This window comes from Hyla sarda, chromosome 2 (genome assembly GCF_029499605.1).
Source record: "Hyla sarda isolate aHylSar1 chromosome 2, aHylSar1.hap1, whole genome shotgun sequence".
Lineage (NCBI taxonomy): Eukaryota > Metazoa > Chordata > Amphibia > Anura > Hylidae > Hyla > Hyla sarda.
In genome coordinates, this window is record NC_079190.1 from 204,603,655 (window position 1) to 204,627,711 (window position 24,057).

General features: G+C 40.3%; 1 protein-coding gene across 4 annotated transcripts in view; it reads right to left on the reverse strand.

Moving 5' to 3' along the window:
* The window catches only part of CFAP47 (cilia and flagella associated protein 47), a 548,331-nt gene that overhangs the window by 429,515 nt on the left and 94,759 nt on the right, over positions 1 to 24,057 (reverse strand). For all 4 annotated transcript variants that reach the window (XM_056556158.1, XM_056556159.1, XM_056556156.1 and 1 more), the window contains exons 23-27: positions 23,113 to 23,281; positions 20,344 to 20,444; positions 17,994 to 18,153; positions 17,703 to 17,901; positions 17,007 to 17,213 (exon numbers count right to left, since the gene is read on the reverse strand). In XM_056556158.1, coding sequence (XP_056412133.1) covers positions 17,007 to 17,213; positions 17,703 to 17,901; positions 17,994 to 18,153; positions 20,344 to 20,444; positions 23,113 to 23,281 — 836 coding nt within the window. The remainder of the gene's footprint in view (positions 1 to 17,006; positions 17,214 to 17,702; positions 17,902 to 17,993; positions 18,154 to 20,343; positions 20,445 to 23,112; positions 23,282 to 24,057) is intronic.

Sequence of the window (24,057 nt, forward strand, 5' to 3'; positions counted from 1 at the left end):
TGACACCTAAAAAAGACATGTAAAGCATCTGCATGACTTAGTGAGTAACATATATAAATATTTATTTATACATCTGTCACTGTTCTGATTACAATAAGATACCTAATAAGATGAAAATAGTATATTAAGGATACATAACTGGCATATTGTAAGTAAGTGTAATTCTGTATTTACCTTGCTACGGTACATTTGATTAAAGATTAGAAATAACTTGTGCATGTGTTTGTTGCATGGCTTACTGGAAGGCTAGAAGCTTTAAAAGATCCTAGTACTGTATAAAAACTTCATGAGGGCCATAATTAGTGTGCGAAGAAGACTGAAGTTAGTGATTATTGATCTAGATGAAAGTACACTGAGGAGAACTAAATAAAAGCAGAATAGAGTCTTCACTGCAATAGAAAATCATTTTGAAGATTAATGGCTCTTGTAAGTGGAGATGAGTATAAGGTCAAAATGTTAGCTTCATCATGATGTATGAAACAATTTTCAATGGCCTGAGCTCATCACTATAGACATACATGTACCTGTGTAAATACACATGTGTGTATATATATATATATATATATATATATATATATATATATATATATATATATATATATATATATATATATATATATAAATTAGAGTAGCCGTATTAGTCCAGTGATGCAGATGCAAAATCCAACATTTTTGCAGTACCTTGTAATACAGTCATGGCCGTAAATGTTGGCATCATTGAAATTTTTCAAGAAAATGAAGTATTTATCACAGAAAAGGATTGCAGTAACACATACTTTGCTGTACACGTTTATTCCCTTGGTGTGTATTGGAACTAAACCAATAAAAGGGAGGAAAAAAAGCAAATTGGACATAATGTCACACCAAACTCTAAAAATGGTCTGGACAAAAATTATTGGTACCCTTAACTTAATATTTGGTTGCACACGCTTTTGAAAAAATAACTGAAATCAGTCACTTCCTATAACCATCAATAAGCCTCTTACACCTCTCAGCCGGAATGTTGGACCACTCTTCCTTTGCAAACTGCTCCTGTTCTCTCTTATTGGAAGGGCGCCTTTTCCCAACAGCAATTTTAAGATCTCTCCACAGGTGTTCAATGAGATTTAGATCTGGACTCATTTGCTGGCCACTTCAGAACTCTCCAGCGCTTTGTTGCCATCCATTTCTGGATGTCTTGCACACATTCAAGGCACCCAGTGCCAGAGGCAGCAATACAACCCCAAAACATCATTGGACCTCCATCATATTTTACTGTAGGTACTGTGTTCTTTTCTTTGTATGCCTCATTCCGTTTTCGGTAAACAGTAGAATGATGTGCTTTACCAAAAAGCTGGAGGTGTGTCTAAAAGTGTAAAAGGGAGCAGGGCTCTAGAGTTTGGGGAAGGGGCAAAAGACTGATCATGTACTCCAGGGGCTTCCCAGACCTAAAAAGGACTCCATGCTAAAGAGGCCAGGGACAGCCCAGTGCTGGAGGTGTCATGAGCGGGGACACATAGCCGCCTATTGCCCTCTTACCTCAGAGCCCATGGAGTGTGACGCTAGCCGGCGACAGTTGCTATTTGCATAACCTGCGTGTGCAGACGTTCCAGGGTCAGAGACTGAGCCACATGTATGTATGGTAAAGAAAAATGACTGCTCTGTGAATGCCCTTTTGGACTCAGGTAGCCTGGTAACTTTGATTCGGGCCAGTCTTGTGGCTAGGGACTATGTGCCGAACAAACACCTAAGAGTGTTATGTACCCACGGAGATATTGTAGCTTATCCTGTGGCCCCTGTTGAGTTGATGACTCCATTTGGAACTGTGACTTACGAAGTCGGGATAGTAAAATGTCTTATGTATGCAGTTATATTAGGTCATGAATTCCCATTGTTCTGGGAGTTGTGGAAAAGGGGTACTTCTACAGCTGGGGAAGAAACTCTGTCAGAATCTGTACCTCTCCCTGTTAGTGATGGGTCATGTGAGACAACCATTGAAAACAATGCTAACAATGAGTGGAAAAATGGAAATGTGGGTCCACCTGAAATGTGTAGTGATGACCTTTTTCCTTTGCAAGACCGCATAGTAACAGAGATGCCTATAGTCAAAGAGCATTTGCAGAGAGCTAAAGAGGCTTTGGTGACCTTTCTAGGTTAAGGTTAAAGATGTAGTGCAACCAGTTCCCCCGTGTAACAATAGGTGAGACATTGTCAGTGCACCATAAGCAGGAGGTGATGGAATTCCTGCAGAGAAATAAAGTTTTCTGACCTACCGAGCCGCACTTACTTAATAAAATACCATATTAAAACTGAGCCTCACAGTAAAATAAATGTAAAGCCATACAGGATTCCAGAAGCACTCAGGGAGGCAGCATCCTCTGAAGTCAAGCGCATGCAGGAATTAGGTGTCATTGAGGAGTCTACTAGTGAGTGGTCAAGTCCCATTGTGCTAATCCCAAAGCCCAAAGAGACGTGGAGATTCTGTAAGGACTTCAGAAAATTAAATGAGATCTCAAAATTCAATGCATACCCCATGCCCCGGGTAGATGAACTTATTGAGAGGCTTGGGAGGGCAAGGTACATCACAACACTTGACCTTACAAAGGGTTCTTGGCAGATACCACTACCTGAGGAGGCTAAAGAGAGAACTGCATTTTCCACTCCAGAAGGCCTGTTTCAGTATGTTGTGATGCCATTTGGGTTACAAGGAGCCCCTGCTACATTTTAGGGTCTGATGGATCTAATCTTGAGATTACCATTTTTTCATCTGATTGGAAAAGTCACCTCTGTAAGGTACAGGCTGTGTTAGACTCCATCAGTTATGCAGACTTAACCATAAACCCTGAGAAATGTGCAGTGGGTCTAGAGAAAGCAAAATTCCTCGGTTATGTTAATGGTAGAGGGCTGGTTAAACCCCAGATCAATAGGATTGAGATGATACAGAACTGGCCCAGGCCATTAACAAAGAAACAGGTGAGGGCCTTCCTTGGAATAGCCGAGTACTACCATCAGTTTGTGCCCAACTTTGCCTCAATTGCTACACCATTGTTTTCACTTATTGTGACTATGTGTGTGCATCTCCCGATCTTTTACTATGTTTGTGATGCTATCCATTTTACTCTGCCATCATTACCGAGAACGGGCAAGAGACACCCTGTGTTCCTGTTATACTGCTTTCCTTGGTTGTGTACAGTAGTGTACTGTTCAGTATTGTTTTCACTTATGAAATATAATAAAACTTTACTTTGAAAAAAAAAAAAGTGATAAGTCAGTAATGGGGAAGTGGACCCCAGAGGCAGAGAAGGCTTTTCAGAGCCTAAAGTCTTCCCTGTGTGAACAGCCAGTGCTTGTTTCCCCAGATTTCAGCAAACAGTTTCTGGTCCAGACGGATGCGTCTGATATAGGTTTGGGAGCAGTCCTGTCACAAGTGGTAATTGGGGAAGAACACCCAGTAAGTACCTGAGTAGGAAACTGACCACAGCAGAGAAAAATGATGCCATAGTGCAAAAAGAGTGTCTTGCCATCAAGTGGGCATTGGAGTCCCTGAAATATTATCTGCTGGGTAGAGAATTTGTGTTGGTGACAGGCCATGCTCCTCTGGCTTGGATGAAACAAAATAAAGAGAGAAATGTAAGAGTGACCAGATGGTTTCTCTCCTTACACAATTTCAGTTTTAAAGTGGAACTTAGACCTGGAAAATTAAAAGGGAATGCGGATGCATTGTCCAGGGTGTACTGTATGGTCACTATATATCCCCAGACTTCTGGTCTGAAGAAGAGAGGAGGGAGGGTTATGTGGTAAAGTGTACGGGAAAGTGGTGGATGGGGTGTATATTTTGCCTGGTTTCCTCAGCCAGGCATGATAAAGGAAATCCAGAAGGATATATGCTGCTTTAGTAGAGCATAGTCTTCTACAGCTCTCTTGTTACGTTTCATGGGATGAATTACCTGGACTGGAGGACAGGTTGGATGTGAGAGTGCTCCAGTCCACACCCCTAGTCCACTATGGGTTTCCTTATTTCAAGGTGTCCTCAGGTGAGGTTGGGTGGCTGCTGATTGCTGGAAAGACAGAGGAGAAACAGCCACAGTTAGAGCTGCAGCTGAAAATCTACCAGTTCTGAACCTTCCTCTATGGACATTTGTGTGAGTTTGCGTGGGGCCAGACATTAGGCCCACAGTAGGATAGAGAGGTATCCTGATGTTTAGTTAGAGCCGAACAGGTTTAGATTTTTTGTTGTTTTGTTTGCACTATGCTTTGTGCCTAAGGGTGCGTTCCCACCGGGCATATACGCAGCATATTTCACGCTGTGCAAAATTTGCGGTTGCTGCGGAAAATACGCTACATATTTCTTGCTCACTATACACACAGGGTTTTCACAATTTGTATGGGCACAAAAAAAATCAACTACTCTGCTTACCAGCAGGCTGTTTTAGCACATGCTGATACCCCGCTGGTTACTGCTTCCAAGACAAGACATTTCAGAAGGACCTGCCTAATAAGCCAAATTGGACACTGCTGCAGCAAGTGACTGGCTGAGCAGGCAGGCGAGAAAAAAGTGGGGGATGGAACTCAAACAGGAACTGTAGGGGACCAAGTTACCAAGTCACTTACTTTTTATTTTTACCGCACTGCCAGCATAATATGAAATCTTTGTACGGTTTCCTTCACACTGCCGTTAGGACAAGGCAGCGTGACAGCTGTTGGGAGAGCTGGGGAGAATAGTGGGAGAAAAAATACTGTTTGCACCATCTTTTTCTCCCGTTATTACCGTCAAAAAACAATGTCGCCCAACGACCCCCATAATAGTAAATGGGAGCCCGTTGCCCGTTGCTCCCCGTCACAAGAAAGGCCGTTAAAGTCACAAAAAAAATGTCAGTGTGAAAGGGGCCTAATTGTGAAATATTCCTTTAAATGGTACCTCACATTTCAAAAAGTTAAAAAGCTTTATTTTTTTACCCTTTATTATTTGACATCATTATCAGATCCATCTTGTCTTTGTGAAAAGCCCTCACTAAGACTAGCCCACACCCTCCTGGAAGACAAACACCGCAGGATTTCTGTCTTGTCTAGGGGTCTTCACAGCCACACCTCCCCTCCCCCTCCCTGTGTGAGGATCTTGCCGGCAGAGAAGCCCAGTGTCTCCTGTGAAGACTCTCGGTCACAACTCAGCACATAATGTTGCTCTTTGCCTGCTGTAGATCTATCACCGACTGCTGCCATTCAGAGAATATAATGATTTATTGCTGGGGGAAGGATAGTTTGAAAGAAGACATGTACAGTGTGTGCTACTCACTGTGTTAAACAGTTAAACAGCTTTAAATATTTCATTAAAATGTACTTATTGTTTTCCCCTTTTTAATCCGATAGGGTCCAAATTTTGTGTTGACTAATTTCAGGATATTTCATTAACCCCTTCCCGCTGAATGTCATATATAAACGCCGGGTTGTGCAGTGCGTTCGCGCATCCCTACGTTTATAAATGACATTCAGTTAACCCAGCGATGCGCAGCATCGCACGGGTTAACCAGCAGAAGTCCAGCTGTTTCCAGCAGGGGACAAATTCTGCTTCACCCCCCAGGACCATCCATTGATGGTCCTGGTCAGCGATCACTGTGATTGGTCCCTGTGGAACAATCACAGTGACCTGGGGTGAAAGTATAGATCCCCCGCACTGCCCGCCCCTGGAAGTCAGGCAGAATGGGGGAAGATGGCTGCGGGGGCTCGCAGGGACCTGCGGCATAGGGGGGGAACAAGCTGGGAACGGTGGCCTTACCTGGAGCAGCGGCGGGACCGGCCACTGTGAGGAGCAGCGGCGGGACCGGCAGGTAAGTACATAGTCCTCAGAGGCAGCAGTGAAGATCTTCACTGCTGCTTCTAGGAGTCTGAAAACTACAACTCCCAGCATACCCAGAAGCCTTTGGCTTTCTGGGCATGCTGGGAGTTGTAGTTTTGCAACATCTGGAGGGCCCCAGTTTGGAGACCATTGTATAATGGTCTCCAATCTGTGCTCTTACAGCTGTTGCAAAACTACAACTCCCAGCATGCACTGACTGTCCAGGCATGCTGGGAGTTTTAGTTCAGCAACATCTGGCCCGTTGCCGAACTACAACTCCCAGCATGCCTGGACAGTCAGTGCATGCTGAGAGTTGTAGTTTTGCAACAACTGGAGACACACTGGTTGGGAAACTAGAACTCCCAGCATGCACTAACAGACCATGCATGCTGGAAGTTGTGGTTTTGCAACAGCTGTTTGAGATGCAGCAAATTTTGCGCTGGGAAACTCACTGTAATCCCCCGCCCGTGTGACTGTACCCTAAAAACACTACACTACACTACCACAAAATAAAATAAAAAATTAAAAACACTACATATACACATACCCCTACACAGTACCCCCCCCCAAAATAAGAAAGTCCGGTACGCCACTGTTTCCAAAGCGGAGCCTCCAGCTGTTGCAAAACAGCAACTCCCAGGATTGCTGGACAGCCATTGACTGTCCAAGCATGCTGGGAGTTTTGCAACAGCTAAAGGCACCCTGTTTGGGAATCACTGGCGTAGAATACCCCTATGTCCACCCCTATGCAAGTCCCTAACTTAGGCCTCAAATGCGCATGGAGCTCTCTCACTTTGGAGCCCTGTCGTATTTCAAGTCAACAGTTTAGGGCCACATATGGGGTATCGCCGTACTCGGGAGAAATTGTGTTACAAGGTTTGGGGGGCTATTTCTCCTTTAACCCTTCATGAAAAGGAAATGTTGGCGTCTACACCAGAATGTTAGTGTACATTTTTTTTATTTTTTACACTAACATGCTGGTGTTGCCCCATACTTTACATTTTCACAATAGGTAAAAGGGAAAAAAGCCCCCCAAAATTTGTAATGGGGAGATACCCCATATGTGGGCACAAAGTGCTCTGGGGGGTGCACAACAAGGCCCAGAAGGGAGAGTGCACCATGTACATTTGAGGTGATTTGCACAGGGGTGGCTGATTGTTACAGCGGTTTTGACAAACGCAAAAAAAACAAAAACCCCACATGTGACCCCATTTCGGAAACTACACCCCTCACGGAATGTAATGAGGGGTGAGGTGAGAATTTACCCCCCACTGGTGTCTGACAGTGGTCTGTGAAAATGAAAACTTTTGTACAGCTCACTGTTCCAAAGATCAGTCAGACACCAGTGGGGGGGGGGGGGGGGGGGGTAAATGCTCACTGTACCCCTTGTTACATTCCTCGAGGGGTCTAGTTTCCAAAATAGTATGCCATGTGTTTTTTTTTTTTTGCTGTCCTGGCACCATAGGGGCTTCCTAAATGTGACATGCCCCCGACCAAAATTTGCTCTCAAAAAGCCAAATATGACTCCTTCTCTTCTGAGCATTGTAGTTCGCCCATAGTGCACTTCAGGTCAACTTGTGGGGTACCTCCATACTCAGAAGAGATGGGGTTACAAATTTTGGGGGGTATTTTCTGCTATTAACCCTTGCAAAAATGTGAAATTTGGGGGGAAACACACATTTTAGTGAAAAAAAATTTTTTTTTTACATATGCAAAAGTCGTGAAACACCTGTGGGGTATTAAGGCTCACTTTATTCCTTGCTACGTTCCTCAAGGGGTCTAGTTTTCAAAATGGTATGCCATGTGTTCTTTTTTTTTGCTGTTCTGGCACCATAGGGGCTTCCTAAATGCGACATGCCCCCCAAGCAAAATTTGCTCTCAAAAAGCGAAATATGACTCCTTCTCTTCTGAGCATTGTAGTTCGCCCGTAGTGCACTTCAGGTCAACTTATGGGGTACCTCCATACTCAGAAGAGATGGAGTTACAAATTCTGGGGGGTATTTTCTGCTATTAACCCTTGCAAAAATGTGAAATTTTGGGGGAAACACACATTTTAGTGAAAACATTTATTTTTTTTTTTTACATATGCAAAAGTCGTGAAACACCTGTGGGGTATTAAGGCTCACTTTATTCCTTGTTACGTTCCTCAAGGGGTCTAGTTTCCAAAATGGTATGCCATGTGTTTTTTTTTTTTGCTGTTCTGGCACCATAGGGGCTTCCTAAATGCAACATGCCCCCCAAAAACCATTTCAGAAAAACGTACTCTCCAAAATCCCCTTGTCGCTCCTTCGCTTCTCAGCCCTCTACTGCGCCCGCCGAACACTTAACATAGACATATGAGGTATGTGCTTACTCGAGAGAAATTGGGCTACAAATACAAGTATACATTTTCTCCTTTTACCCCTTGTAAAAATTCAAAAATTGGGTCTACAAGAACATGCGAGTGTAAAAAATGAAGATTGTGAATTTGCTCCTTCACTTTGCTGCTATTCCTGTGAAACAACTAAAGGGTTAAAACGCTGACTGAATGTCATTTTGAATACTTTCAGGGTGCGGTTTTTATAATGGGGTCATTTGTGGGGTATTTCTAATATGAAGACCCTTCAAATCCCCTTCAAACCTGAACTGGTCCCTGAAAAATAGTGAGTTTGAAAATTTTGTGAAAAATTGGAAAATTGCTGCTGAACTTTGAAGCCCTCTGATGTCTTCCAAAAGTAAAAATTCATCAATTTTATGATGCAAACATAAAGTAGACATATTGTATATGTGAATTTAAATTTTTTTTTTTGTAATATACATTTTCCTTACAAGCAGAAAGCTTCAAAGTTAGAAAAATGCTAAATTTTCAAATTTTTCATCAAATTTTGGAATTTTTCACCAAGAAAGGATGCAAGTTACCACAAAAATTTACCACTATGTTAAAGTAGAATATGTCATGAAAAAAAAAAATCTCGGAATCAGAATGATAACTAAAAGCATTCCAGAGTTATTAATGTTTAAAGTGACAGTGGTCAGATGTGCAAAAAACGCTCTGGTCCTTAAGGCCAAAATGGGCTTGGTCCTTAAGGGGTTAAAAGGGTGGGACCTTTATTTTTCTGATACATAGCTGCAAGCTCTCTGCCTCCCTTTAAACGTTCATAAAAATACATGAGAGAAACTATGACTGGCACCAGCAACCACTTGAGAGACTTTAGCAGTTTTTTTGAAGGCAGATATATTATTGAGTTCAATAGAAGCTGTATAAATCTGTCTTTACTAAGCTTCCCTTGTGATAGCTGCAGGAAACCAGAAATATATCATTTAAATGGTGACTGTCATTTCAAACAACTTCCCTCTATTTGATAACCTATGTGATTTCTAACATATTTGAAATCAGTTTATTTACTAAAAATGGCCCTTACCCTAGAGCCTAAAGCTCTAAACTCTTAGCGAGTTGGCGTCTAACTTCTCTATTGTTCGAAGCCTATTTTTTCTTCAGTCTTTCCCTTGTAACTGAGACAGCAAGACAGAACTTAAAGTGAGAAGTGGAAGCAGTGATTAGCTTCTGCTATGTCAAAGAGAGGAGTAGAGGTCCCGGGATGTGTACCTGCAATCTGTGAGCCTGTTTGCCTTCCCCAAGGTAAATCATGGTTTTTCTCTCATCGCTAACCACCTGTAAACGTTCTGGACAGCTGTCCCTTGTGTTCCTACTTCTTAAGGTACACATTAATGCCTCCTGAATGTAATCCCCCCCCCTTTCAGGCAACATACTAGTCACCATCATTATCATCAGCAACCATTCAGTGCTTAGTATATCTCCTTCATTGCTGTGCTCCTGATCTTTCTTTCCGTCTCACATAGCACCTTGCAAACTAAGGATATGAACCGCCTTCCCCATGCCATCTACATTAGTAAATCATCCCCCAGCACAGTGGCAGCCTGTTATGTCTTTTGCACTTTCATAAGCATTACGTCATGGCATAACAGGGAGAGGTAGGTCCTGTCCTGTTATTGGCCAGACAAGTCAGGGAAAGAAAGCCCCTGTGTGAGTACTGTCGGCAAACAGGCCGCTCTTCTTCTGCCCCCTCTCATTGACTTGCATTGAGTGGGCATGGCCTGATATCACGAGAGGCATGGGCACCAATGACAAAGTAAGAGGTAGGTGGAGTGTCCATAAAAATGATTTAATGGACTTTGGCCACAAGTTTAAGAAAAGGGCCACACCAGAGAGGCAGCAGAAGATTAGGGAGGTAAACAAGTAGCTCAGAAGCTGATGTAGGAAGGAGACATTTGGGTTCATGGAGGACTGGGCCCACTTCACTATCACGTATGGACAGGGAAGAGTGAAGCCCAGAACTCACCCGCTCCCACTTGCCCTGACTACTTGCGTACCCGCCCTAGGTGACAGGTCCACAACCACAGTGACAGTCCCTGCCTGAATAAGTGCAGGGAGTAAAATGTCAACATAATAAGGTTACAATACAGATGGTGGTCAGGACACCGAAAGTATTAACACACACTAACAAAAATAAAAACTAAACATACACACACAATATGTCACAGCCCACAAGCCGAGTCAGTACCAAGAGATAACAGAAAATCCAAATTGCAGAAAAAGGAGAGGAGTCAGAGAGCGGAGCCAATGGGTCAAATATGCAAGAAATACCAGATACAATACAAACACTAGCTAGGAGCATGAGCTCTTTTGCAGGCAGGGCCTGGATGAATACTGAGAGTTTAAATAGGGAGCAAAACAGGTGAAAAGCCAATGAGGTCAGCTAACCTTCCAGAGAACAGGGTGTTTCCACAGTAACCATAACAACAAAAGACCTCAGTGCAGATTACAGTACACCCCTCCCCCCCCCCTTTAAAAGGGGCCACTAACTCTACTGTAGGGATGGGCTGCACCTGAATGGGGAAAGTGCAGCTGTGCTCAAGGAGAAGATGGCCAGAAAGGTTCAGGAGTGTTTAAACTAGGGACTGTGGGGAGGGAAAATACAACATAGAGGGGGAAGATAGTGTAGATAGACAGCTGGGATAGGTTAAAAAAAAGGGGGTGGAGAGGAGGAAGGGGTTAGAACAGTCAAAAGTGATAAAAGGAAAGGAAATAGGAAAGAAAACATTAAGTGTATATATACTAATGCCATAAGCCTTAATAATAAGATGGAAGAACTGGAACTATTATTGTTGAAGGAAGACTATGATATAGTAGGCATAAGTGAGAAATGGCTGGATGCGAGCTATGACTGGGCGGTTAATGAATAGTGTTGAGCGGCATAGGCCATATTCGAATTCGCGAATATTCGCGAATATATGGACGAATATTCGTCATATATTCGCGAATATTCGCATATTCGTTATATTCTCGTTTTATTTTCGCATATGCGAACATTCGCGTATACGAAAATTAACATATGTGAATATTAGCATATACAAAATTAGTATACGCGAAAATTCGCATATGAGAAAATTAGCATATGCAAATTTGCGCATATGCGAATTTTCGCACGCCAGTCTCACACAGTAGTATTAGAGCCTTCTTTACACCACACAGGCTGGAAGCAGAGAGGGGTGATCACTGTGATGTGAACTGTGAAAAAAAACAAAAAAAAAAAAAGGAATATTCGTAATTACGAATATATAGCGCTATATTCGCGAAATTCGCGAATTCGCGAATATGCGATATTCGCGAATAATATTCGAATTGCGAATATTCGTGAGCAACACTATTAATGAACAGGGTTACAGTCTGTTCAGAAAATATCATACAGATAAAAAAAGGGGGAGGGGTTTGCTTATATGTAAAATCCTGTCTTGGGCCCATTCTGGACGAGGTCATTGGTGATGAAAATGATCATGTGGAGTCTCTGTGGATGGAAATAAGGGGAGGGGGTAAAAACAATAAACTACTGATAGTGGGTTGTTTTACTGCAAGTCGCCAAGTATAATGGAAGCAGCAGAAAACCTACTAATAAGACAAATAAATGGGACAGCAAAGAAGGGTGACATAATTATTATGTCACCCTAATGTATACCCTAATACAGACTGGGAAGCTGCAACCTGCAGGTCCTGAAGGAAAACATGTTTTTGGAAATAATAAAGGATAATTACCTTTCCCAACTAGTGCAGGACTAACAAGAGGAAGGGGGGGGGGGGGTCACTTCTGGACTTAATACTAACCAACAGGCCAGACATAGCATCCAAGATAGAGGTGGGGGATCATCTTGGTAATAGTGACCATAGAATAATAAGTTTTCATTTATCCTATAAGAGGATGTCTACTAGTGGGGTTACAAAAACATTACACGTCAGGAAGGCAAATTTTCATCAACTAAGAGAGGACATCAGTGACACAGATTGGGACCATTCCCTCAATAATAAAAGTATACAGGCTAAATAGGACATTTTTAAGAGCATCCTAAATAAATATTGTGAACGACATATACCCTATAGAAACAAACGTGTTAGAAATAGGAGAAGACCAATGTAGTTAATCAAAACAGTTAGGGATGTGATAAAGGATAAGAGGAAAGCATTTGGACTACTAAAACAAGAAGGTAGTGGGAAAGCCTAAAAAATTATAAAGAGAAGAATAAATTCTGCAAACAAGAAAGAAAATTAGCAAAAATTTAAACAGAGAGAAGGATTGCCATAGAAAGTAAAAAGAACCCCAAAATATTATTCACCTACATACATAATAAACTAAAAACTGAGAATGTTGGCACCCTAAAAATTAATATGGGTGGTGCCAATCTACTAAATGCCTTCTTTAATACCTTCTCTACTGTATTTAGTGCAGTGCCACCTCAAACGGGTACTCCACCCCTAGACATCTTATCCCCTATCCAAAGGATAGGGGATAAGATGTCAGTTCACCGCGGTCCCGCTGCTGGGGACCCCTGGGATAAGATGTCTAGGGGCGGAGTACCCGTTTAACAACATTAAAACACATAAATCACTGGGCCCAAATAGAATGTATCCCAGAGTTCTGAAAGAATTAAAGGTGTATTCCGGGCAAAAACATTTTATCCCCTTATCCCCTATCCCCCTGCGTTCTCCCTGCAGCACCTGCATTCTATCCGGAAACTGAGTCTCTAGTTTCGGAAACCTCCAGGTTTCCGGGACTGGAGACGTGAGGTCACGCCACGCTCCCTCCATTCATGTCTAATGGAGGGGGCGTGGCGGCAGGCCCCCCACGATTAGACATCTTATCCCCTATCCTTTGGATAGGGGATAAAATGTTTTTGCCCCGGAATACCCCTTTAAATACCCTGTTAGACAGACCCTTATTCCTTATATTTAAAGATTCTATTATGACAGGGAGTGTTCCACAGGACTGGTGCTTAGCAAATGTAGTACCATTATAAAAAAAAAAAAAGTGTCAAAAAGGGATCATGGGAACTATAGGCCTGTAAGTTTAACATCTGTTGTAGGTAAGATTTTTGAGGGTTTTCTGAGAGATACTATTCTGTGGTATCTCCATGAAAATAACATAATAATAAAGCAACAACATGGGTTTATGCTGGATCGGTCTTGTCAGACTAATCCGATCAGTTTTTATGAGGAGTTATAGATTGGACGGGGGTGAAGCTGTGGATCTTGCATATCTGGCCTTTTCTAAGGCATTTGACAATGTGCCACATTAAAGGTTAATACATAAAATGAGGAAACTGAGACTAGGGAAAGATATATGTAAATGGGTTAGCAACTGGCTGAGTGATAAGAAGCTGAGTGTGGGGATCAATGGAACTTACTCTGGTTGAGTGACAGTTACAAGTGGGGTACCACAGGGGTCAGTACTGGGTCCACTACTTTTTAATATATTTATTGATGACCTTGTATAGGGATTTTAGAGCAGAATTTCTATATTTGCAGGTGACACTAAATTGAGTAAGATGCTCACCGCAGAGAAGGATAACCTAATATTACAGAGGGATCTGGGGAAGCTGGGGGCTTGGGCACAGACATGGCAAATTAAGTTTAATGTGGATAAATTTAAAGTGATGCACTTAGGCCGTAAGCAACATGTACATTTATATGGTAAATACTGAAACATTAGGTAAAAAACTTTGACCAAAAAGGACATAGGGGTATTGGTTGACAGAAAGCTCATCTTTAGTGACCAGTGCAAGGCAGCGGCTGCGAAGGCTAATAAGGTAATGGAATGTATCAAGAGAAGCATAGAGGCTCAGGACAGGAACATAGTTTTACCTCTGTATAAATTATTAATTAGACCACATATGGAGTATTGTGTCCAGTTTTGGGTGCCTTTGTATAGGAGGGACATGGCTGAACTGGAGAGGGTGTAAAGGAGGGCAACAAAAATAATTGGTGGTATAGAAGGATTACAGTGCAAAGACAGGTTATCAAGCTTGGGGTTATTTAGTTTAGAGAAAAGTCATATTAGGGGGGATTTGATCACAATGTACGAATATATGAAGGGTCAGTACAGAGATCTTTCTAGTGATCTTTTCATATCTAGGCCAGTAATCATGACAAGGGGCATCCTCTACGTCCAGAGGGAAGAAGGTTTCACCATCACCAAAGACAGAGATCTTTACTGTAAGAGCAGCAAGACTATGAAACTCTTTTCTACATGATGTTGTGATGTGTGACTGAATAAACAAGTTCAAGGGGGGCCTGGATGTTTTTCTAGAAAATTATAATATTACAGGTTATGGATACTAGACTTACAGTATGTGGATAGAACGTTGATCCAGGGATTTATTCTGATTGCCATATTGGAGTCGGGAAGGAATTTATTTCTCTCATTGGGCAATTGGCATCAGCCTCAAGGAGGGTTTTTGCCTTCCTCTGGATCAACTCAATAGGGCTTTAGGTTGAACTTGATGCACTCTTGTCTTTTTTCAACCTTATAAACTATGTAACTATAGGCAGATATACAGCATATTAGACGCTGCGAGAAATCTGCCAAGCAGCGGAAAATACGCTGTGTATGTGCTACACAGGCCAGCCTCCGAACCTTACTGCAGAGACAGGGCTGTAGTGGGGAAAGCCCTGTGTCTGCTCCTAGAGCATACGCAACATATTTCCTGCTGCTCGGCAGATTTATCTCAGCATCAAATGCGCTGCGTATGCGCCCAGTTTGACCATACCCTGCATTTGTATCTGTGTGGAATGTAGCAGGATACCAGAACATAATTATAGCCTTATATAAATAAATATGTTTTAGCCTTGAAAAAAAAAAATGGTACAGGAGGTTGTATTTATAAACATGTTAACTGACAGAAAAGGCTATCAGACAATAACAAGAAACTGAGTTTAGTAAAAAGCGTTTTAGTCATAACTATTTATCCAATTGATTAAAAGAAAGACAGTCCGTGTTTTTCACAAAGGCAGGCTTTCCTATATTACCGATATATTTCCTCATTAGCCAAAAAGTCTTCTGCATAGAAGTACAAATGAAAGATAATAAAGAAAACTCAGCGCTCAGTGAAATTGCACTCTATATGTTGCACATCACCATCTTGAAAGACTGAAATGCATTTGTTACCCATCAGCCACTCTGCTGTTTGCATACTTATTTCCCTAATGTGCACTTGCAAAGAAGTTACAGAAAATAGGCAATAGTCATTAAATATATTATGTGAATCAACATTTGCAACCTGCTGTTAGCCAAAAAAAGCTTGTGCTCCAACTGTGCGGACAAAAACTCATAAACGCAGGAAACTCATTGTCATTAAGCATTCCCTGTGATTTTGCCATTTATTCTCAACTAGAAGACAGGCATATTTATTTATTTATTTTCATTCTTTTCTTTTTTTTAATCTCTCGTCTAATCCTGTAAAGTATTATGACATTTTCCTCAATGGGAACATCATTGTGTGGCATATATTTAACAAATTAGATGCTAGGTAATTGAAGACTGCTGCATAGAATCCTTCAGAAGTTGTACTGAAAGATGATCATATATTTCTTCTACGCTGCGCACACTGGAGTTTCTCCAAAGAAATATGGGATTCAAAGTATCTTCGATTGTAATCTTTGGTTTCAGACATTTAATTTTCAAATTGAATAATTAAAGGTATTATTTAAAATGAAATTCAAGGGAGTATAAAAGTCTATTGTCACCATTATTCTTTATTGCTAACCATGCAGAACAGTTATGGGGGTAACGCTACCATGCAAAATTACAGCTCTGTAAAACAATGGAAAGAGACAGAGTATTTTTAGGAGAACTCATGGAAGAGGAACAAAGGAGAGTTTCTTGCAAAATTTATTCTTGCTGAAAAGGATGTTCACAATTTAATTATTAATAGGCCTAACATTTGAAGAATAATAAATGTCTGAATCATCAGGTCTGGCCTATGTTTATATCAGGAAGAAGCAGATATAAAATAACATTTTGTCTGCTCCCGACAAAAATAAATCAGAGGTTAAAAGCAAGGTAATGTCATGCTTCAATGTAGAGGTTTTAAACTAAAATGCTTGAGGGAAGGGAGCCAAAATTGATAACACTTGGAGCCCATAGCACTATAGACAGGGATGATAACCTTAAAATAAATCCTGCAGATACATAGTCATAGTCCGATTCACTAAATTGGTACCAAATTAATTCCAACTTTAAAATATAATGGATTTAAAAAAATCTTTACCATGAATGGCTTACACGTTTGAATATCTATCACTGGAAAGAGAAAGATCAACCAATAAATATATACACCACCCATTACATCTACTACTACTACTACTACTAATAATGATAGAACAATGTAATATATTTTTCCTAAATATATATATATAGTTAAGGCTGATTATTCAGCCTGTGTCTGTGGGAGGGGCAGATGCCCAGCTTAAAGCGGCGGTCAGCCCCTGCCTCTTCACGTGTTCTGCGTTGTTCCCCTCCCTTATTTTCAGTCTTCCTTTAATAGGGTATGCCCCCTTATAGGTTTACCCTTGACGATGGCCAGAGCATACCATCAGCCATCTTGTAGACTTAGATGTTGATAAGTTAGGACTATTCCTATACGGTTTCAGCAGGGATAGGTTCAGTGCCATATCTTGGCCGCTGTATCTTTTTAAAAAAAAATTTTTAAATGGACTCCTGTCACTGCAATTGCAAGTTAGCTGATCAATTTTTTTCTCTCTTATTGAAAAGGAGACGAGCCAGAAGAACCGCTGAAAAGTGCCATAAAGAAAAACAACATTGCAAATAATTTACCACTGGAACATCAGGAACAAAATGTATCTTACTGGTTGTTATCTTCATCTGTGAATACCAGCTCAGCCATGCAAGACACTGGAGTGGAAGATTTGAAGGCGATCTTGCAGACAATTTTTTCACTCAACTGACCGGAGCCTGAAATAGTTTGTCCACTGGGAAAATGTACAGAAAACACTTTTTCCCGGTCACCATTTTCCAGTTCTACCTCTGGAATGTCCACCTTTAATGCTGCTGGCCTACCAAGAAACAGAACATTTTCAATAGAAAAGTTTAATGGCCTGTGCAATATACAGAAACTGCCACAATTCTCCTATATTAGAGACCATTCCTCATCTTCTAATATAGTAGAAACATAATTGCACACCAGATGTGTACACTGCATCGTATACGTTTTTACTGGACCCTGCTCTATGGAAAAGTGCAGACGTTTGTTCTATTCTGAACAGAATGTAAATGGAAACCATCTGAACACTATCCACCAAAATGGCACTTTTTTGGCCATTGGATCATGGAGGTCTATGGATACACCGAAAAAGGTGGTGTTTAAAGAGCTTTACATATAAAAAAAAATGTGTTTAACTATTCCAATTGCTGAAGTCAGACGGGCAATACAGTTTTTTGTTAGGATTAGCTTCAGGAAAAGGTGATGCCAACTTCTTTCATTAATACTTGTGATTCTGTATTAATAAATATGTAATATTAATTAGAATATTTCTTTATTATACCTTTTATAGTTAGCTGATATGATATCAACCAAAGCTTCAACTTCTGTGTCCAAAGGTACTGGAGTCAGTATAATAAATGGAGGATCAAAGGTAATCATTGGTTTTTTGGAGCTCCCATACAGATGAAGAGGTATATAAAGAGAGTCTCGATTATTATTTATGATAACTGGAATTTCAGCTTTGTAATTCCCTGGTCCAGCTGTAGAAAAAGGGAACATTAGTCAATGAAAACCAGTATACCTACCTATGTGGCAAATAATATCATAACATCAATCACTCCCCTATACTTACCAGGGCAAAAGTGAACATTAATCCTACTTGTTTCTCCAGGCTCTAGCTCGCCTGAACGTTTACTGAATCTGAAAACTCCATTCTTTAGAGCTTCCCAAGTATGATCAAGATTTAACTTCCATGACACTGTTTTCTTTGAAATGTTGCTTAGCTCAAGCACCTAAGAAAAGAATAGAGCAAAGGATCTCTAACATAAGATAGAAAAGGATCTTATTCACATATTTTAAGGTCAGGACTTCCATACATGTATGAAAGTAATTACATCATGAATATCATGTTTTAGATTAAAATGCATCTTTTTCCTAACATCTTTAATGCTTTAAATGTGTATCTATTTTCATGTTGCAATGAATTTACATCATAACAGATCTGAAATGGACTGGACTGAAATGGATCTGAAATTAATGGACTAATTGTCTCTTTTATTTATTGGCTGAAAAACAAGAAGCCAACAAGATGTGACAAGACATCATAAGTAAAAACACCATTACATTTTAATGGCGTAATTCCATTTCAGAGTGATCATAGTTCTAACTTTTGCCAGGAACAAGGCTCCAAGTCATCTGGGCGGCCTGTAGTGGCCTCTCCCTGCTCCTTCAGTCCTCTCTCTATATGCGGATAGGGAGAGATCTATGAATCAAACTGCGGGGGAGCGCCCCGATGACTTGGGATCCCATTCGCAGCCGAAATTATAACTATGATTACTCTGAAAAAGCACACCTGCTCACAGTGAATCATAAATCATTGTGATAAGGGAACACATCAGTGTCCTTTGTTACCCACTGTTCTGTGAATAGTTACCTATCTGGAATAGTATTCCAAATAATTTTAGGGCATTTTAAACAGAAAAAAATCCTACATTTACCTTTCCCAATGCCTAGATACCACTGCTACTATCAAGGTGTTGGTCCCGGCTACAACGCATTTTCTTCTTGGTTTTGGCACAATAACTTGCGTGAGTTGTGTATTTGGTATTAAGTAAAAAAGTTAAAAAAAAAAAAAAACCCTGTATGACTATCCTCTAAATGTGGTGATTCCATCATTTTTTGCCAGGAGTTGAGTAATATGTTTAAGGCGACGGCTTCTTCCCCTTTTCTACAGAAATGATGGTGCGGCTGAGAGTCCATGTATATCATCCTCGCTGACATCGGAAAGCTGGGACGTCTGGCCAATCACACTTGGTGCCAAGGTCACATGCTTCCTGAGAAGCACCATATTTAAACAGGTGTCTGCTGCCACAAACACCTGTTTGTTACTTCCATGAACAACTGTGAGTGATACTATTAAAATGTGGAAGCGTATCAGGAATGACATCAACAGAGCAGAGACCAAACCTGTCTGGCATTAAAATCAGCACAAAAATTGTGATCCCTCTGGAGCTTCATGGCATGGGTATCCATGGCTGGATAGCTGCATGCAAGTCCCATATGACAAAGCACAATGCCCACATTGCATGGAGTGAGTAGAGCAGGCTGCCACTGTATTCTGGAGTTGTGGAAACAGGAAATAATGCTTTCTATCTAGCGAACTAAGTTGACTAAGGCCCCTTAGTTTTAGTAAAAAGAAAGGTTAATGTTTCAACATACCAAAACATTTTGAATTGTATGCTTCCACTTTTCTGGGGACAGTTTGGGGACAGCCTTTATCTGTGCCAGCACCGCTGTGCCCCAGTGCACAAAGCAAAGTCCATAAAGGCATAAGTTTGTGAACTAAGTGTGGAAGAACCCCTTTGGGATAAACCAGAATGGAGACTGTGAGTTAGGTTTTCTCGTCAAACATCAGTGTCTGACCCCACAAATACTAAGACTTCCCAAAAATGAGAAAGCTGCTGTAACTGAAAAGGGTGACCAACTCCATATTTATGTCTAAGGATTTAGAATGGGATGTCCCAAAAGCTGCTGTAGGTGTCCCGAAACTTGAGTAAAGTGTATTTTATTTTTTTCCACCCCTACCAGGCTGTCATTTGTTTTTATGTAAACCAGAGAGCTCCTTTAAGAAATTTATCAGCTAAGAATCTTGTATCTAGACATGAAAGTGAACGGTGGAGATTTATTTACAGGTGGAGTACTTCAATTTCTCAAAATGTGTGTGTGTATATATATATATATATATATATATATATATATATATATATGCTATAATTATATTTACTAAGAAAAAAAAAAAGACCAAAACATATTCAAATATGTCCCTTTAGATATAGGCCAATATATTTGTGCCTTGTTATTACCATATGAATACAATCTACTGAAGCTTTTGGGAATTTTCTTTAATTCATCATATTCTCTCACTTACAATAAGCTTAGATTTCTAATCAATTTTTCCTAGATATTGTGCATGAGAGTCTTACCTGGGAGCTCAAAGAGTCATCTGCAATGCCCAGATCAAACACTCCAGACAGTAATTCAAATGCAATGTGGGTAGTGGAGACTCTCAGCAGCTGCTGCAAAACTGTGAAAAGGCATAGTAACTTAAGTAACTAATGTTAGGACATAAAGAGATATGTTTAAGTAAGTAAAACTTCTACGACTACTTTCAAGACATCTGCTTACGGTCAGTGAATAGAGGCTAAGAATCTGTTATAATGGTAATCAGTCAAGACAATTATCTGTGAGTTAAATATAGCAACAGCAAAAAAATAGTTTACCAGCCTATAAGACCTATATTATATCCACAGGATACTGGAACCCCCATGGTCTCAAAAATTGGATCCAGATTCTCCCAAAAGTCCTACAGATTTTCTGTGAAACCGTGCACTGCCCACACTGCAGAGCTTAGAAGTGAAGAGAAGACAAAAATGAACACAGTACTCAGCTTAACGCTGCTGCCTGTTCTTGTGGTATCATTTTGGGTACCCTTTTATTATAAGCATAAAAACAAAAATAAAGAAGTACCAGTAAAAGTTTTTTTGTCTTAGAGTTCATGAGCTAAACTAGTTAGAAAACCACATGGCACAATATGTAGACTACAGTCAGTCCCAAAATCCTGAGAAAACATCTCTTCATAGTTAACCAGGTGGATCTGAAATGTGATTTAATATCTTAATCCTTCCAGTACTTATCAGCTGCTGTATACTACAGAGGAAGTTGTGTAGTTCTTTCCAGTCTGACCACAGTGCTCTCTGCTGACACCTCTGTCCATGTTAGGAACTGTCCGGAGCATGAACAACTGCCTATAGCAAACCGCTCCTGCTCTGGACAGTTCCTGGCACAGACAGAGGTGTCAGCAGAGAGCACAGTGGTCAGACGGGAAATAACTACACAACTTTCGCTGTAGTATGCAGAAGTGGATAAGTACTGGAAGGGTTTAACTTTCTCGCACTAGCTGATTTGAAAAAAAATTTTCCACCAGAGTACCCCTTTACGTGGTAGCTGTTTGAAAACCCCTTAACGACCATGGACGTATATTTACGTCCGTGACCGGCCCCCAATCTGTGAAGCGCGCTCAGAAGCTGAGAATGCTTCGTATCTGCGGGGTCCCGGTTGCTATCAGCAACCGGGACCCGCGGCTAATACCGGACAACAACGATCAGGCAATGTCTGGTATTAACTCTTTAGACGCCGCAATCAAAGTTGATTGCGGCGTCTAAAACAGGAGAGAGAAATCCATACCAGCTACTTCAGCTGAGCTGTTCGGGACCACCGCGGTGGAATTGAGGTGTCCCGAACAGCTGACAGGACAGCTGGAGGTGCCTTACCTTCTTCCTGGCTGCCCAATCGACGTTTGATTGCTCCAAGCCTGAAATCCAGGCTTGAGCAATCAAGCGCAGAAAACACTGATCAATGCATTCCTATGGCAATGCATTGAACAGTGCCTGCAATATGTGTATGCAATGTTATAGCCCCTAGAGGGGGCTATAAGACTGAATAAAATAAGTAGAAAAAAAGTTAATAAATGTGATTTTACCCCTTCCCTAATAAAAATCAGAATCACCCCCCTTTTCCCATTAAAAAAAAGTGCATAAATAAAAATAAAAACAAACATATGTTGTATTGCCACGTGTGTAAATGTCCAATCTATAAAAATATTTTGTTAATGAAACCACACGGTCAAAGGCATATGTGCAAAAAAATTCCAATGTCCAAAATAGCGTATTTTTGGTCATTTGTTATATCCCAAAAAAATTTATAAAAAGCGATCAAAAAGTCTGATCAAAACTAAAATGTTTCTAATAAAAACTTTAGATTAGGGCGCACAAAATTAGCCCTCATACAGCCCCGTGCGTGGAAAAAAAAAAGTTATAGGGGTCAGAAAATAACTAGTAATTTTAAACGTATACATTTTCATGCATGTAGTTATGATTTTTTCCAGAAGTAAGACAAAATCAAACCTATATAAGTAGGATATCATTTTAATCGTATGGACCTACAGAATAAATATAAGGTGTCATTTATACAAAAAAATGTACTGCATAGAAACGGAAGCCCCCAAAATTTACAAAATGGCATTTTTTCTTCAATTTTGTCGCACAATGATTTTTTTTTCCGTTTCGCCGTACATTTTTGGGTAAAATTACTGATGTCCTTACAAAGTAGAATTGGTGGCGCAAAAAATAAGCCATAATATGGATTAAAATTGTTTTTAAAATGTAAGGAGGAAAAAATGAAAGTGCAAAAACTGAAAAAAGCTTGGTCCTTAAGGGGTTAACATTAAAGGAATGCTCCTGAGGTTTGTGTTCCCATATTTAGGTTTATTTATGCAGTTTAATCCAAAGTCAAGAGAGAGACTTTTTTTTTTTTTTTTTTTTTTAATACTTGTTCTCCATTTACAGTATGATCTGTGATTGGCTCTTTAAAAAGTTCATAAGACCAGAATATGAGAAAAATACCATATACTTAGATGCAATACTGCCATGTGGAAGAAAGGAATCTATTATGTTAGATGATTAATATTTTACTAGTGCTCTCTAAGGTTATATTAGGATGCAATCCTGCTAAGAATATGGAAGAAATCTGTTATCTTAGAGAATAAATTTTACAGGTACAGTATAGTACGCTTATAAACTGGAAGGTCAAAGACAAACCATATCTCTTCTTCATACTTCATATTTACTATCACTTCTTGGACATGTGGGTACTTTAACTCTATTAATACATTAAAGACAAATGTATTGACATACCAGTAGCATTAACTTTGCAGACTGGAGTGATGACATTCACCATTTGAGGCCTTGGAACAACAATATGCTTTTCTGAATGGGTTGGGGTGACAGGAGCAGAGCTGTCAGCATCAGATAAACCACCAGTGAAGTTGATATTTACTGGAAGCTGGAAGTCATAGGCTGCCACCTGCAGTACAAAAACACATAGTAATAAACTTGCTGATAATAAAGATTCAAAGCTATTAAGAGCACACAAATTCTGGGAAACTCAAAAAGAAAAAATGCAAAGATACCCAAGATGTCACTCAACATATAGTAAATGGATTTATTTTGTTCTAGCAGTCACCACAAAGTGTACACAACATATCTGCCATTAATCACATTTAACCTGTAGGACAATAATTAGGTAAACAATACAGATATCTTGGATTACTGATACTTGAGAGGAAAACAAAAGTGAGCAAAGATGAATTTCTCATTTAACTATGTCTTCATCTTGACCACTAGTCAAAGACAACACTTACTATGCACCCATTTTTTAGGCCGGGTTCACACTACAGAATTTTTTACCAGAATTCTACTCACGAATTTTGGTCAGAAATTCAGCTGAATGAAGATTAATGTGTAGCTGAATGGGTTTTCTGTGAACCCATTTACACTGCAGAATTTTCTGGTCAGAATTTACGACATAAAATTGTGATAAAAAAATTCAGCCAGGACATTGAACGTCAATGTTCTGGTGGAATCCGTTCCACAGACATTTCCGTCTATGAGGGCAGTACTGTCTGCTTGGTCCTAGAGCAGACTGATTCTGTCAGTGCTTGCCACACTCGGAAACTCCTCACAAATTTCTGTCTGGAGCTTCGTAAGTGTGAATCCGGCCTTATTGCTGCCATACATCTAAAATTGCATTTAAATCTAATTTTATGACAAGACAGGAGGGCTTCGCATTATAGTGCATTT